Source organism: Arthrobotrys flagrans (assembly GCF_004000055.1).
Source record: "Arthrobotrys flagrans strain CBS H-5679 chromosome Unknown unitig_15, whole genome shotgun sequence".
Classification (NCBI taxonomy): Eukaryota; Fungi; Ascomycota; class Orbiliomycetes; order Orbiliales; family Orbiliaceae; genus Arthrobotrys; species Arthrobotrys flagrans.
The window spans coordinates 2,704,647-2,721,085 of NW_027137545.1; the positions used below are offsets into that span (position 1 = coordinate 2,704,647).

Sequence of the window (16,439 nt, forward strand, 5' to 3'; positions counted from 1 at the left end):
TTTTATATCACACGCTCTTTTATATATCAACCATGCGTCCAGTTCTCCTCACTGTGGCCCTCCTTGCCGCCTCGGCTATGGCCAAGCCATACGGATACGCGATTGATGATGATGATGAGCCAGAAGTCAAGTCGACCTCGAGCAAACCCAGTAGACCATATGGGAAGCCAACCAGGCCCACTTACACCACCACCACTACTACCACCCCAAGGCCAGGTGGAAAGGGAGCCGAACCTAGCTCCGAAGATCCAAAACCCGCCACAGACTGCAAACCTTCTACCGTCACAGTCACTGAGACTAAAAATGGAGACCCTGAGACTGTCACCAAGACTGCCACTAAGGTTACCACAAAGACCCTACCAGGCCGAGACAAGACTGTCATCCTGACCAAAACCAAGACTGTCCCCGGAAGACCAGTCACCAAGACTCATACCAAGGAGGTTCCTGGAAAGTCAGTCACTAAGACCGTGACCGAGACCAAGACCGAGACCAAGACTGAGACCAAGACTGAGACCAAGACCCTGACCGTCACCGAACCCGGCGAGCCCATTGGAAAGCCGGCTGAGCCCTCTAAGACTCCCGAGCCCTCTAAGTCTCCTGAGCCTACAGAAGAAGAGGAGGAAGATCCGTACTCCTACGGCTACGGCAACGGTGACGACGAGGAGGAGCCAGCGGAGACCGTCAATGTCACCACCACCACCACCGCCGAGGCCACCACCACCGCCAAGGCTACCACCACTGCCACCGACAAGAGCGATAGCTCTACTAGCAAAGCTGCCACCACCACCAAGCCAGCAGCTGATGAAAAAGAAGAACCGCCAGTTGAAGAAGAAGAAGAAGAACCGCCAGTTGTTAGATCAACAAGCAAGGATGCCTCCACCAGCCCAAGCAAGACAACCCCCACTGTTAAAGCCACCACTCCTGCCACCCCTGATAAGAAGACCGACACCCGTGATGATAAGACCAAGTGCATTGAAGTCCATAACAATTACCGTGAGAAGCACAATGCCCCACCATTAAAGTGGAACAACGAACTCGCCGACTTCGCTAAGGAGCACTCCAAGCTTTGCAACTTCGAGCACTCCGACAAGCCATGGGGTGAGAACATCGCCGAGGGTTACGCTGATGTCACCGACGCCTTGGAGGCCTGGTATGATGAGATCGATCTCTACAAGAAGGGCAAGAAGGACTTCGAAGTAAGTTGGCTTTTATCCTCCCATCCATGATATAACATATGTCTAACAATTATCCCAGCTCGCAACCGCCCACTTCACCCAAATGATCTGGAAGAAGACCACAGACTTCGGTTGTTACAACCACAAGTGCCCCAGAGGTTATTACCTCGTCTGCGAGTATACCCCAGCTGGTAACATCAGGGGCACACAGTACTTCAAGGAGAACGTCGAGCTATAAGCACCACTCTATTGTTTTCCGCTTGAAACGAAAGTTCTACGATATGATGTACGTTATGACTGATACGACTGTTACGAATTTTATGACCCTGGCAATGACGACGACGCATGCTACCCCAACCCTTTCCTTCTTCCATTTCCTACTTTTTTTCCCTTTAAATCTTTTAGGAATTAAACGGGCCCTTTCCTTTCCTCTTTCCTTTTTTGAGAATGGCGGTTTACATACTTTTCTCACTCTCACAATCATGTTTGATTATATATTCTTGTCATGTCATATGCTAGAGATTCAAATCTTTGGCGAAATAGAATGTATATATCATGAAGAAAATACACAAAATTCATCCAGAAAGCTTAAACGATCTTCCATGGTTGAATTTGCGGTAAATAGTTATGTATACAGGATTCGTCATCTCGCTCGTGAACATCCCCATGACCCCACCAACCACACTAGTTTCATGCGGGATATCAATCACGAAGGTAGAGCCGGCTGTCTTTTTCTAATACACCTAATCGATATCTAAATACTTAGTCTCGAGTCCAACCGGAGTGTCCGACGGCACCGGTGTTATAAACTGGAAACACCAACCCCGCACAGATACTTAACCTCTGTCAAACAATAGCAAAGACATGACATATCCCACCAATATCTTGTCTCGTGCTCACCAATATCTGATGTACGAGGAAAGAAAGCATCACATGTTTAAAAGTTTCAAGCATATTTATATACAATGCATCAATGCCACGGATCTGCACACCCTAATATTGCCTATAAACTCGTAAACGTGGAAAACCAAGACTTATAGTAAGCTATATTAAAGTGATACTACCCGAGGATATATATTAACCTCGTGCATACATACATTGGTACCATGGTCTCGGTCTCTACAAAATATCCACGCAAGCTCCAAACTCTACTCTCCCCACACCTAGGTATATATTCCAAAGTTATCTTTAACCATAACGCTTATTAATCAAAATATTTTCGTACACTTGAAATGCACTTTCCACTGGTTGATACTATAAACCGTGTGTCTACCGATTGATACCACTGCATTTGACTCTGAAGAAGAGAACTGCAGAGGTATCAAGTCATGCACAATTTATATTTATGCCAACCTATGTAGTTTTGCAGCTATCATGCAGGCCTTCCTCTAGCAGCTACACATACTGGCGGATTGCAGAGTTCTATAGTCATGATATCAAAAGTTACATGCCCACCTTGCATGTGGACGCTCGAGACTGGCGCGGGAGACCTGTTTGTCCGGCTTTTAACATATTATGTGTTATCGTAGAGAGTAATTGAAATTACTTAGCTAACGCCTCGGTTCTCAACCATGCGGAATTTGAAGCTTTAAAGACCATCGGGGCAAAAAGTGTAATGCCGTTGTTTGAACAGCGACGTTGAAATGACATTGGAGCCTACGACGATACTGTAATGACATTGCAATGTCAGAATCTACATGTGCAGCGACGTTGCAATGACATTCCACTTGGACCAAGCCGGTGAACTACCCCGCGACACGCAACAACAAAACCGACGTGATACCTCGACGCGCTCCAACCGTCGCATGCAGCCTCACATGCGTGTTTTCCCGGCTACACGAAAAGAACACGGGCGGGATCGTGCGCAATTGCAACGAAACTTTCCCGTCGAAACGATGTTGATCATGTGGGATACGTAGACGGATATGGGTTAGCACTTAGTTTACTACGTAAAGCTTGAATTCGCAGTGGGTTTCTTCGAGTCGACTGCTGAAGACGTCGGTGCTTTTTTTTTGCTAGCTTGGATGCAGACGGATAATTACATCGCTGTTTTTGGAAGTGATATTGATTTTTTCTTCATTTTTATTTTTACAGTGGGCTCCCCCAGCAGCTGTGGGGTATAATCTTGTGACTTCTATCCTAACTTCATCCTCTTACCAAACCCTCTCTCACGATCCTACTCTGTAGGGTAAAGAGCATAAAAAAGGCCGACAAACCCTTTTTGATGCCGAAGACAGAAGGGAGGGCATGGTATATATCATATGAATTGGGTTGGACCTATCGTGGTAAGGATAGTATAGTCACGAAGAGCTCGGTTTGTTATGCAAGTAGCAACGCCCCCATGTGTTTCCGGCGAGGGATGGAAGATCTGGCCTTTGGCTTGCGCAATTATATGCATGTAGGTGTCTGCAAACCTTTTTGTGAGAATCCCGCGTATCGATATCTAGGCGGGCTCCAGTGCTTTCTTTTCTTCTTCTTCCTTTTCTGCTTGGAAGAATCCTAGAAGGATTTGATGTTTTTCCTTTGGTCCTTTTGGTTTAGATCTTTCCAAGGGTTAAGAAAATTTGATATCATCTGAGCGACGGGATATGAAAAATGGTTTACTGAAGAATCCGAGGAATTTTGGGAACATAGAAGATCTTTCTCAGGTGGATTTGATTAAAAATTTGGAGATTGAATTGGGAGCTTAATATACTGATCTGGGGAGCCATGATGGCGATATTGATGGGAGCTTTTATCTTAATTATCTCAAGATGGATAGGAATAGCTATCGGCCTCAAAGATCAGAAATACGACCTGACGTCGTATTCGGTGGAACCTCTTGCTGAATCGACGTTCGTTTTTTTTGTTCTTGTGGCGGGATGCCTAAAACCATATTTCCAAGCTAGCTCTGGCGCAACGCAACGAGGATGACAGTAACTAAACGCGTGACCTTCGCGTCCGAACAAAACAAGCAGGAACGAAACCAACAGGTCAGGGGCCCAAAAACCCTTGGGGCTACTCACGAAAATGTGAGAGGCGGGGACAAAAAAGTGTGAGCTCCAACAGCTGGCTCATAAACGGGACAGGAGAGGGTTTTCTCTCTCGAGCTAGAGCGGGATATGGGTTGGAAGTGAGGGTTTGCAAATCTTTTAATGTTGGGTTTGGGAAGTTGGGTTGGATTGGACTCTCGTGATAGCGTGGAATGGAAATCTGAATCGATCGTGACTCTAAGGACTGAGGACCGAGATCTGTAGAAACGTTGAAACGGATCATGATATCTGCTAAATATATATTCCATCATTATGATCGTAGCATGATATTCTGGAAGAAAAATTTAAAATGCTTTCAATCAATTTGTTCGGGATCCGGGATATGACGCACTAGCGAGCTTCGAATGCCCTGTCAAAAGGGAGGGAAAGGAAAAAAAGAACTCTACAGGCTACTGCAAGGCTCCACGGAGCAAATTATCCATGCTAGAACCTGTAGCGTAGCATGGAAAGAACTCCTACGAGAAGCACGTTGGTAGACCAGCCCCGCCACAACATATTTAAAAATTCAACACTAAGACGCGACTGGCACGCGATGCAATGATCATCTTGAAGCTTTTTGCAGCAAAAAGGTTGGTGGGGCCGGAACCAATAAGGAATACAAATCGGGACTGATCGGGGGGGTCAGCTAGATCTGACAGGTAGGAAGAACGCTCCCATTCGCCCGTTCGTTCGTGGCTTTGTAAAATTAGGAATGAATGAAGCTCGATTTCGGTTGTCGCCAGAGCTATTTCTCCCCTTTTCTAAATCTCTTTCATATCGGTAGATGAGGGGCAGTAGACAGATAACCCTTGTGCGTCTACCTGTGTGCGTGTAGATTCCACGAATACGGGTTGGCATTTCACTCCTTGTTCGTGAAACAACTTTGGTCCTGTCGAATCGATTGGTTCGTCCAATTGCCAACTGAAAGCGCTTCTGCGGTTAGGTCATCCTGCAGATAATAGATTACCTATCCCGGCTAGCCCCGAACGGGATGGTTGGGTGGTTCTTTAGGCTTTTGCACCTGCGCCTGCATACACAATGTACATTGACATTGGCTCTGCTTACAGTCGCGTTATGCTTCCACACGCGGACGCATATAAAAGGAGTTACCGACAGAATGGTTTTATGTACAGGAACATCTTGGCCAGTGTCTATCGATACCTCCCAAGTACCTGCGAGATGTGCCATTTTTAGGATTTGGGGCTCGGTTTAAACAAACAGACCGAAGTTCGGGCGTTCCAGGTGTCGCCATTATATTAGCATGTCGACAGACAGTGCTTGCATTTCTCGCTGAAAATTCTGTTTCGCGAACCCGAGTTAGGATTGCAGAATGGTAGCAACAGTAACCAAGGAAGAGTATTGCCGTAATGAAGCTCAGGAGGCAGTCTAGTCCGTGACAAGTCGTCGTCCGCAGAGTCTTGGCGGGGTCCTCCAGGACCCATCAGGATGTCCCAATATGGAACTCACGTGACGGGACACCAACAACAACGCGTGGAAACCGCAGCTGGCTAATTGGGAAACCTTCGCTATGCTCGAAAACACCAAAAGCAGGTCTCATAATTTCGCGGAGAACATGGGTACGGGATGTGCCAGATGCAGGCCGGGACAAGACTTGTGCACTCTGTTCAGAGTAAAATTTCGTATCGGCAATTTGAGTCTGAGGTATCAGGCACGGTAAAAATGGCTGGTCGGGTACATTTACCTGGCCAGGAGCATGATGCCTTTGAGGTGCTCTGGACAGACACGATCACGACCCGACCAAACCAACACCAACACCAGCCAGCCTGGGAAAAAGAAAATACCAACAGGAACGCTGAACAAAACCACATCCACGCCCACTTCTTTCTTCTTGCAGCACCACCACTAATACCACCAACCACCACTCATCTCCCCATCTCCATCATCACCATCTCATCCATCTCCATCACCATCACCATCACCATCACCATCACTGACTTCGTGAAGAATAACCTCATTGACCTGCCCTTCTAACCCATTAATTTAGCATCTTGTCTTGCACTGGTCTCGTTCCAACCTTTGGCTTCTGTGAAGTCGTTGTTGCTCTCTTTCTCCCTCTCTCCCTTTCTGGTGAGTACAAGTACCTCGTGATTGACTGGTGTCCATCATGTCTAACACGTTGAAGAGGTATCATCGTCATAATAATACTGTTCTTCTCTCTAGCATAGCCGCTTGTTTCTGTTAAGAAAAAATATGGCTACTCCACCGTTCACCTCCTCGCCGGCCCTGGCCACGCGTGGACAACTCCGACAACACTCTGCAGTCCCACCCTCTTCGCCACCAATCCCCTTCCTCTCCAGGAAAAGGTCCCTCAAGAGAACGGCATCGGCCTCTTCGTCGATAGACCCTGATTCTCCTTCGGAAAGACCGTCGAAAAGACGAGCACTCCGATCTCTGAGAAGAACAAATAGTGTCTCTGGATCCGAACTTGCCAGCAACGAAAATGCTCGACCGACACCTTTCCCTGCCACCCCGCCTCGCATCCTCAAGAGGACGCCTTCCCTTCTTCCGGCCATTGATTTCCAGGCTTCGCCTCCTCGTCAAGTCCGACCAGCGAAGGCCGAACAGGTCGAAGAAAAAGCTAACTATTATCCTACTCCCGTTCCGACTTCTGAAATCGGTATCCCGACATCCCCTGTTTCTAAGGCTGCCGCTCCTGTTTCCTCCCGACAAGGCCTGAATAGGACCAATTCTGCTTTCTCTGAACTCCGTGCTCCTCTGGTCTCCGTCCCGACCGTAACACTTCCGAAGAACTGCCAACCAGTTACCTTTGGCCGTTCTGCCAACAAGTGCACTTACCTTATGTCCAAGTCGCACACTGTCTCCCGTGTTCACTTCAAAGTCACCTACCTCGGATTCGCTCTTCGGAAGTCGGTCGAAGTCCATTGTGTTGGCTACAATGGAGGTAAGGTCCACTGCCGTGGTGACACTTGGGAACTCCGTTATGGAGATATTTTCTGGTCGGAATCTGGCGATGATATTATGATCGAGACCGACAACACTCGTGCCGTCATCCGTTGGCCCATTGACGACCTCCAGGCTACCTCCCCTCTTTCTCCTGTCATCAAACCCATTGTTATTCCCTCGAGTACCTTCCCTTACCCTGCCGAGTATGACCTCTCCGTAGAAACCAAGGCTAGAAATGGCCGACCGTTTCCGACCGAGGGAGTCGAATTTTTCGGGAAGTTCACCCACGAACCTGTTCCAAAGTTGAACATCCCTAAACCCAGAAATGGGTCTATTGATCTCAATGCTCTCACCGAGCCGGCTCCTCTTCGATTGTCCCGCGAACCCTGGAATAACAATCCAGACTCTCCCTGCCCGCAACCGAAGAGACAACGCTTGATGTCAGTCTCTCCTCTACCCTTTGCGGCCTTGCCGACGGCCCAATCGAACTTCACGTTGTATGAGGACGATGACGATGAAGATATCGCTCTCGCCCCGATCTCGCCTGTTGAGGATGAAGAAGAAGACTGTGGTCTCATTCTTCGTGAATCCGAGAAACCGGAAGCCCTCAACACAGAGGTCGAACTCAACGATGATGAAGAAGATGAGGACGAAGAAGATGAAGAAAGGATGGATGATAACGACGAAGAAGACGTCGATTATGACGATTCTGAAAACATCAACGAGTCCGCCGCCCACATCACACCGACCAAGAATACGGCCAAGTCGCAGAAGGCTGCTTATAAGCTAAAGCACAAGCTCGACGAGTCCGTCGCTCAGGACCCACTCACCCCGAAGTCCAAAATCTCCCTCATGAAGCATCTTTCCAACCAGATCGCCTTCTCCCGACTTGCTTCCACCCCCCTCTCCAACCTTATCAAGTCTCTCCCTCCTGGTGTTCGAGAAAAAGTTTCTGTTGAATTCGTCCAGGCCCTCTTGACCAGCGTCCCATGTATCGGAGAGATCAAGCGTGAGGGGAAGGATGCCAGCGGAAAGCTTTTGGAGCCCGAATATTACTACATCGCAGATATGGACTTTGATTTGGATCGCAAGTCGATCGTCTATTCCCTGAACAAGCCGAGTTTGAGGTCTTGCAGGAAAACTCACAAGGTAATACTTCCTCCGTTAATGTTTGTATCCGTATCGACCCACTGACCTGACCATTTGTAGCAATACTTTTGGAAAAAGCCAAAGGTTTAATCGGATGACCGGATTGATTCTCTGACGATAAGATACGACTTGATGGATGGTCGATGGTGTCCTCGATTGATTGATTGATTGGATGGATTGATGGATGAACTGTTTTTGCCTTTGCCCTTGCCCTTTCCCTCAACCCCTTTCGACTAACCCTTTTTCGATTCCGTCTACTCTCTCCGCTTTGGTGTCACCCTTTGGTCTGTTTCCACTCTCTCCACTTTGGTGTCCCCATTTGGTCTCTTTCTACTCTCTCCACTTTGGTGTCCCCATTTGGTCTCTTTCTACTCTCTCCACTTTGGTATCCCCCTTTGGTCTCTACTCGACTTATGCCCTGATTCATTATGCCCTACCTTTATACCCCATGATTTGGTTCCTCTCGAACCTATTTGAATCCTTTATTCTTGAACGCCTCTGCATCTTGAACCCTATGATTCCCCTCTTTTTTATTCTTCATGTTCTCTCCACTGACGCTCGTCACGCCCGTATGTTGCTTGTAATTTTACTTTTTTCCTTTAAACTGAAAATGGTGTAAATATCGAGAATAACTATTATTCATGCTTTTTTCTCATCAGTATTGTGGAGTTTTATGGTGGTTGGTCGATATTTCGAGTTCCGTCGAAGCCCGCCAAGTTTTGTCGGTTACCCCGTAACACGAAAAAAAACATTACCCCTCCAAACAAAGGGCTGGGAAGACGTGACTTTTTATACCCTCCACGACAAGCTTTTCACGGAGTCACATGAGACGCAGAGTTAATTCCCAAGCCCTCGGCAGCTACAAGGGTATTACCGGAGATGGGTTAGTGGGTCGTTGTTTCATAGGCCCCTTATCCTTGGCTTTAAACATGTGACGCAAGGGCAAATGTGGGCCCACGCGCGCAAACTGTCATGCATCGCTTGGCGCAAAAGCAGGCTTACGGGATTTGGAAATCGGGATATTTCTTTTTTATTTTTTTATTTCAATGCCTAATTTTATTAGATCCTTATGTTGTAAAATACAATCTAAGTTATTTTCTAGATGTGATGTTATAGTCGAGGAGGAGGAGGATCATATCCTGCGGGTTCCATGTTTCCGTGCCTGATGTTAGGACTATACTGGCATTTCTGAGGTTTCCTTTATTGTCGCATCTGGTGCTTGTTCGGGTAGTTTGGGCATGGATCTAGCCTATAACGGCATTTTACTACCAAATCTTCCGGCACCGGTGGCGCTATATATAGCCTCCAACTTCACTTCATCTGAAGGTATAAAAGGTAATCCGGAGATCTATCCTGAGATTACTTGTTCCAGGGCGGCCAACCTTTTGGAAACATAGGAAAAGCGCTGGTTTTCTCTGCTGGGTGTGTGGTGATAGCCTCTTGAAGCCTCATCTAGGGTCGAGGTTGGAAGTCAACCAACCATCCACCATCATCTAACCATCCAACCAACCACCCTTTTCGCACAATCCTCATCAGGTAGAATCCAGTATAGTCCTATTTTATCGTCAAGTGATTCCATCTGCGACTCTTGTCGCCAATACAACGTCCTTCGTTTCGCCGTGGTTTCTAGCCTTTGTTCCTCTTCCTTTGCCGATTAAGAGCGCTAGAGCGTCTCACCTTCCATTTTACAATCACACAGCGGCTCCACACCACTTCACCGCCGAACTTCCGGTGTCGATATAAAATCGCCACTTCGCAGTCCTTACCACTGTTCTATCCGTTTGCCGAATCATTATTATGAATTCCAAGATGGACGTCGTCACAACTCCGGTTAAGAACCTCAAGCGTGCCCGTTCTCCATCGGAGGAGGGAGACGATGGGCAAGCACGAGATAGCACCTCCAACAACACCATCCGCAACACCACAACCACAACCACAACCAACACCTCTACTCCCAAACAGATCTCTTCGGCATCTTCACCGCTGGATCTTGGATTGCCGGACTTCCTCGTCTCGCCATTTTCCTCTGCAAAACGACTCTCTTTGGGGAATAATTCGGATGATACCCGTCGAATTACTCGTCATGCTGCTGCGGCTATTGATCCCTCTCGTAAAGATCCGTTCGAGGTTTTGCCGGATAATGTGGTTCGGATGATTATCTTCCTGTTACCTAATAGGAACATTGTCGGGCTTAGAAGGGTTAGTAAGTTTTGGAAGGGGAATGTGGAGTATGTGGTCACTCAGGCTGTTGTTGAGAAGGCGTATGGAGGAAGAGAGGTGACCGAGAGGTTGAAAAAGGAGGCAAAGTTGGGATGGCCGGAGTTTGCGTTTAGAAAGAATGGTGAGTGCGGTTTCCTTTTTTAAAGTCTCGGCCATTGCGCTCTTTTGATCTGAAGGGATCTTTTTGTTAGTCAACTGATGGCTGCACGTTTTAATATATCTGTTGGATGGTTATATTGAATGGTGCTGACAGTTTATGTACCTAGCCTTCCTCGAAAACGCCCGTACTGCCGGTGCCCCTACCTCTGTTAAGAAATTCACCAATGCTCAACTCTGGGAGCTTGTCGGCGACAGGCTCGTCTGGATCGATGACAGCACTAATCTCAACGTTCAGCATCTCAGCGCTTGGGATGTCAACGAACGTAAGGATTCCCTTGTCGCACTTGCCGGAAACCCTAGAGCCTTCGCGAAGAACAAGTTCCTTCACGGCGTCATTGCGGACGAACAACGAAAGGCGTCCGCTGAGCGACCAAAACGCTCTTCTAAGAAAGAAAAGACCCCGGAGGCAATCATCATTCGCTGGTCCCTACGCGATACTCTCAAAAACCGTCGTACCAAGATCAAGGTCAACTTCTTGGTTCCGTATGGATCGACGCATATTATTCTCGATTACTTCCAATGCGATGAAACCGGAGCTGCGCATGATCGATGGAATCACAGGTTTCTTCCACAGACTACTAGTCGCAACAAGTATGCCCATTGTCTCATATCCACTCTGGTGCGGTCCGCTCTGGTGCTAACTTGGATGTTATAGGCTTGCCTGTATCAATATCATCACTGGATACGCTGATTGGAACATCAACTTGGAGGACTTTCGTCTCGCTTTCCCGCCCTCCCATGGTCTCTATCTTCGTCCACGCTACCAATACGGCTCGCCATCTTATCTGATCCATGAAGATAAGGCTTACTCCTTTACGAGCCCGGACCGCCGCCACCTCTTTGCCCCACACAACAGTGGCGAACATAGGATCTTCCTTACAGTCCGTGACTGCAAAACTGGAGCTACTGTTGAACATAAGGAGATGAAAGAAATTGGTGACGAGTTGCTCAACCATCAGTACCCACAACCGGAGCATACTATCATTAGCCCGGACGGGAGGTTAATCGTCCTCAATCTCCACCGCAACCTTTGGATCTGCAATGCGCAAACTCGCACTTTCGTCGAAAAGGTCGAATTGCCTTGGTTACAGTATAGCATCGTCGGGTCCCGGTTTGACCTCGAGTTTAACGAGGATGGCAGCCGCCTCTATTTGACAGAAGAATGCAATGGCGCGGATTTCAACGTTATCGAATTCGATGCCAACGACAAGTTCAAGCCTGTTTTCATCAAGAGTTATCATGTCCCTACGAAGAACAACTTTGTCAGTCGCACCAGTTTCAACCATAAGTTGCAGACGCAGGTTTTGACCACACGCAATCCGTCCCAACCGATGTCAGGCGAATGGAGGCCTGAGATCGTCAAGTTCATCAGCATGGATGAATTGATGGAGGATATTCCCAAGGACCTCTGGGCCGCCGAATGGAGATCACGACTTTCCAACCCTTCCGAGAAATGGAATTGGGCTGGACCCGGCTCGTCGTCGCTCACCCCTCAACTCCCGCTGCCGCAGATGAATAACGCGAATGCGATCCTCGCCCAAATAAGTCAGTTAACCGGAGGTAATGGTACCTCAGTAGCCGCTCAGATTAGTGTTGCAATTGGGTTTAACACCAATATCTTAGGCAACCCCCTCAACACCGAAGACGGCACGGGAATCAGCCCGCGTGGTAAGATGTTCCGTGAAACCCCACGACAAGATTACGTTTTATCGACCAAAGCTGCGATTACGCTCCCACCGCTTGCGAAGCTTCAACCGAATGCCATCCAGGAGCCTGCCGAGGAATCAAGCTCCCAAGCTGAGTGGCGAATGGGAGGTGTCTACTATACCGGCCCCGCTACGCCGAAGAAAAGAGGTAGGAAGACTCTGAAGAAATCCGCGGCTAAGGTTGACGAGAATAAGATGCACGAGCGCCGTGAGTGGTGGATTGGAGGGCGTATGTCACCGTTTAAGTTGAAAAATGGGGAGAGGTTTATTGTTTTTGATCAGGACGATACTGTTTACTGCTGTGACTTTGGGCCGGTTGGGTGGTAGCTCTGATATAGGCAGTCCCCCTTTCCCCCGTTCTTTTCTTCATTTTGTTTATTTGTTCGCTAGGGGGGCGTTATGTGGGGCGGTGTTTATCTGATGCTTCTTTTGCCTCCCTTTCGTTTTTGACTTTCCGTTCCGGTTCTTTCTTGCGGATGGTTCTTTATTTATGGGATGATTTTTATTACATGGGGATTTGCGTGATGAAGCTCTCGTTATCTTTTTCTCCATACTTATACCAGTGCTTCGTGGTGGACATGATATGATCATGACCGACAACGAGGCCTATGCTTGTTTTGCGCCTTCTTGCTGAGGGCTTACGCACTATACAACCGCAAATTATCCCCTCGAGCCTTTTCTTGTCAAGCCCCCCTTCTGCTTCTATGAACATGGGCTCTTTTACCCCGTACTTTTACTCTGATGATTCTGTTTCTTTCTCGCAACTTGTCGATACAAATGATATACCCTGCCGGGGTGGTGTTTCTTGTGTTTCTTTTCGCGTGAATTATTGAGACGGATGGGATGTGTATAGTGCTGCGCTGACTTTAGCCTTACGGGTTTTGTTTATGGAGGATTAATGGGGGTGTTTGATATGGCGGTTTTTTTTTTTTTTTTTCGACTGTCTTTTTGTGGTATGATAGTTGTGAAGGGGATTGTGGAACGGGTGCGTATCGATTCGTGATGATGGTGATTGTTTGTAATGTTAGTAGGGCGGTGAAATTTATACACTTAATTCAGTTCGCTTCAGACAAGCGTTACCTCATAACCAAATGCTACACAGGCCGCTGTTGGACTTGGCTTACGTAATACCAAAAGTCCAAAAATGGAAACAAGAAATCCCGATTAGGATGTCTTGGCACGAAAGCAGCAACCTCCCCCAAAATCGGTGTCGTACGATATCGATTGTTCGCGTTAAACCTTCTTACGAAAGCGGTCGGGTAAAATGTAAACGTAACGAGTGGCTTGGAGAATCGGGAGTTTTTGAGGGTTTGTGTGTGTGTGACAGCGCCGTGCATACCTTGGTCCCGTGCTGTGCGATCTATAGATCTACCCAGGCAATTATCTAGTTCACTGACGAAAGGTTGAAGGATCGCTGTACCAACTCGTGGTTTGGGCTGAGATACGATACTTTGTAAGAACGACTGCAATATTCTGGCTATCGTACACGCGAACTTCTGATCGACCGTTTAGTAAAGGTCGGAGGTAATTAAATCAGTCAAATATCAAAAGCAAAATATACACACTGCCTCGGATGAGGAAGTAGGAAAGGGGAAAAAAAAAAGCAGAGGTGCTGATATATCTCAGAGACTCGAAAACAAAAGTAACATTAAATCACGCTAAACAAGCTTACAAGACATCATCATCCTCAGCAAGATCATAGTCCTTCAACCCCTTCACATACTCAAAATACTTCAAATCATCATCCAAAGCCCAACTATAAAGCTTCCTCATCAAAAGCAAATTCCGATCTTCATCCAACTGTCTCGGCAAGTCCATCCTTGTAACCCTCGCAAGATCAATGACATATCGAATCCTGTTGATTCCGCAGGTACGCTAAACCCGTTTTGCCACCGAAGCTTCCAGTTCTTGCTTTACCGTCTTATCATTGGGCAAGTAAACCGATGCGACGGCCAACAGTCTCTTTGCCTCTGCTCTCTTATTCAGGGCTTTATACGCCATTGCGGTTCTGAAGTATATCTTTCCCATCTCGCCGGAGCCGATGAAGCCGGACATTGCTTCCATATTCGCATCGAATGCGCCATTGTCTTGGTCGAGTCCAACACTTGCTCTCATCAATCTGATCGTTCTCATACCCGTCAAAATCGCCATATCGAAGTCTTGTAGTTTCAAATATGCAAGAATTGTATTGGCGACCAATCGAACTCTTAATAAAATCCGTGCTTGTCCTGCATGCTGATCCTTAAATGGTCCAGGAGTACGGATTACTGTGTCGAAGAATGGGTCGCCATAGACCCTTCTAGTTCTGGCGTCGATAATGATGTGAATCGCATGGAATGCTTTGTTGTAGAGTTCAATTGCTTCGTTGTATTTGCCGGACATTAAAGCTGAGTTTCCGAGGTCTTTGAGCTCTGTTCCTCTTTCCAGGCATTTTTCGGGTGGGTCTAGAGGGATTTCCATTTCGGCTTCGAGTGCTTTTCGAACTGATGGGTAGACAGTGATGTTGCCGTTGATGTGGAATTCGCGAAGGTTCTTGATTTGGCCGAACGGTTGGAGGAGGAGGGACTGTTTCTGTTTAGAGACGTGGGGTTCTCCAGCGATCGGGAATGGTGAGGAAGAGATGTATGGATCCTGAAGGCTGAGATTGAGAATAAGGTGCAAATTAAGATACGGCATCGTGACCGAACTGTAAAACCAAGACCGACAAAAGCGATCAAGATCCCCAGTCTCCAAAAGAATAATAAACGAAAAAAGCGCCTGCGGGTCCTCCAAAGCCTCAGGTGGTGGATAAACAGCATTTATTGCAACAGAAAGAGTATGTAATCTAAACTTATCCGCCCTCGAAGTATCATCCAAGGTATCGACTTGACCGTCCAAGGCGACATGGTATTTTGCTTGTTGCCACGGAGTGGAGATTCGGACGAAGGTGTTTAGTTGGTGGAATATCTTGCGAGATTCGAGGTAGATTTGTCGGCTGATGTGGAATAAAACAAGAGATTGGGAATAATCGTAGGTATAGGAGCCGTTTTCGTGGAGTTCGCGGTTGGTGTAGGGGGAGAGGAGGTAGCTGTAGATTTGGTTGCGAAGCTCGGCTGGGATGCTTAGGAAGGACGGCATTTTGAGGGAGGGTCCAGGAAGGAGCGGTAGAGGGTAGGAGGGAGTCGCAAGGTTGGTGCGAACCAGCCTATGTATGCTGGGTGATGGCGAAGGTGTGAATTTGGTGAGGTTATAAGGATGTGTACGTGGGGTGGGGGGTTGAGGAGGAGGAGCCGAAGCCGCCCGATGTATTGAGTGAATGTCGGATTTAACGGAGAATGTCATCGTGTTACCAACACATTTCTGTGTTGTGTTTTGGGCAGCCCCTTCACGATCTCAATCCAGCACTAATCAAACCTTACTGTCCCCTTTTTTAATTTTGAAGTATGGGGCTCACTAAGCTTTGTATTATAGCTGGCTAATACCAGGGCATCTTCTAACAAAATAATATGGATTTTTTAGTTTTTAGTCTAGCACAAATGCGACGTTTGCACGTTTACTGAGGCCTTGACGCTGGTTATATGGATAACAATCCCAGATTCACGCCCGATTTAAGGTTGTGATGAGAATTATTCGCTACCCTGGGCGGGGTAAGGCTTCGACAACTTTGCAGGTGCGCATGCCGGGTTTTGTGTGCTCTCTCCTCCTGCAAGTACTTTCGAATTCCCGCAATTCCTTTTCTTACTTTGACAGCCTCGAACACGAGGACTGCCGTCGGTGCAGATGCAAGAGGGACTTGGCACTTTCTATACCTGTGCAACATGAACCCAGCCAATCAGAAGAAGATTATGAATCGGCTGAATTTGGGATTGCGTGGTAGACGTTTGATTCATGTGGTGGTCTATAAAAGGATCGTGTAAGCCCTTCGGAGCACACTCTCCTCCGCAAATCAAGCCACTATCCTCAGATGCTCTCTCAACATATCGAACTATTACCAGTCGGTCTACTTTAATTTCTTTGCCTCAAAATTATTGAACTTTAGAAGTGGGAAACTTTCGACGGGTTGTCGCCCAATCCAATTAATTCGAAACCATACGGGAGCATACGTAAATACTTTG

General features: G+C 47.4%; 4 protein-coding genes across 6 annotated transcripts; 3 read left to right on the forward strand and 1 right to left on the reverse strand.

Moving 5' to 3' along the window:
* Nucleotides 1–32: 32 nt before the first annotated feature.
* On the forward strand, nucleotides 33–1,413 carry DFL_000691 (uncharacterized protein; the record flags this gene model as incomplete). Its single annotated transcript, XM_067636407.1, has 2 exons — nucleotides 33–1,196; nucleotides 1,255–1,413. The coding sequence occupies 2 exons, from the start codon at nucleotides 33–35 to the stop codon at nucleotides 1,411–1,413; spliced, it is 1,323 nt and encodes a 440-aa protein (XP_067495238.1).
* A 4,301-nt stretch (nucleotides 1,414–5,714) lies between these two features.
* On the forward strand, nucleotides 5,715–8,350 carry DFL_000692 (uncharacterized protein; the record flags this gene model as incomplete). The annotated part of the gene is made up of 4 exons (XM_067636419.1): nucleotides 5,715–5,763; nucleotides 6,192–6,274; nucleotides 6,368–8,260; nucleotides 8,321–8,350. The coding sequence occupies 4 exons, from the start codon at nucleotides 5,715–5,717 to the stop codon at nucleotides 8,348–8,350; spliced, it is 2,055 nt and encodes a 684-aa protein (XP_067495239.1).
* A 1,719-nt stretch (nucleotides 8,351–10,069) lies between these two features.
* On the forward strand, nucleotides 10,070–12,672 carry DFL_000693 (uncharacterized protein; the record flags this gene model as incomplete). Of its 2 annotated transcripts, none has more annotated exons than XM_067636431.1 (4): nucleotides 10,070–10,601; nucleotides 10,747–11,230; nucleotides 11,295–12,199; nucleotides 12,263–12,672. In XM_067636431.1, the coding sequence occupies 4 exons, from the start codon at nucleotides 10,070–10,072 to the stop codon at nucleotides 12,670–12,672; spliced, it is 2,331 nt and encodes a 776-aa protein (XP_067495241.1). The 2 variants fall into 2 exon arrangements, with proteins under 2 accessions (XP_067495241.1, XP_067495240.1); XM_067636430.1 differs by having other exon boundaries at nucleotides 11,295–12,184.
* A 1,548-nt stretch (nucleotides 12,673–14,220) lies between these two features.
* Nucleotides 14,221–15,666, reverse strand: DFL_000694 (uncharacterized protein; the record flags this gene model as incomplete). Of its 2 annotated transcripts, none has more annotated exons than XM_067636444.1 (1): nucleotides 14,221–15,666. In XM_067636444.1, the coding sequence occupies one exon, from the start codon at nucleotides 15,664–15,666 to the stop codon at nucleotides 14,221–14,223; it is 1,446 nt and encodes a 481-aa protein (XP_067495243.1). The 2 variants fall into 2 exon arrangements, with proteins under 2 accessions (XP_067495243.1, XP_067495242.1); XM_067636443.1 differs by having other exon boundaries at nucleotides 14,221–15,462.
* Between the last annotated feature and the right edge of the window lie 773 nt (nucleotides 15,667–16,439).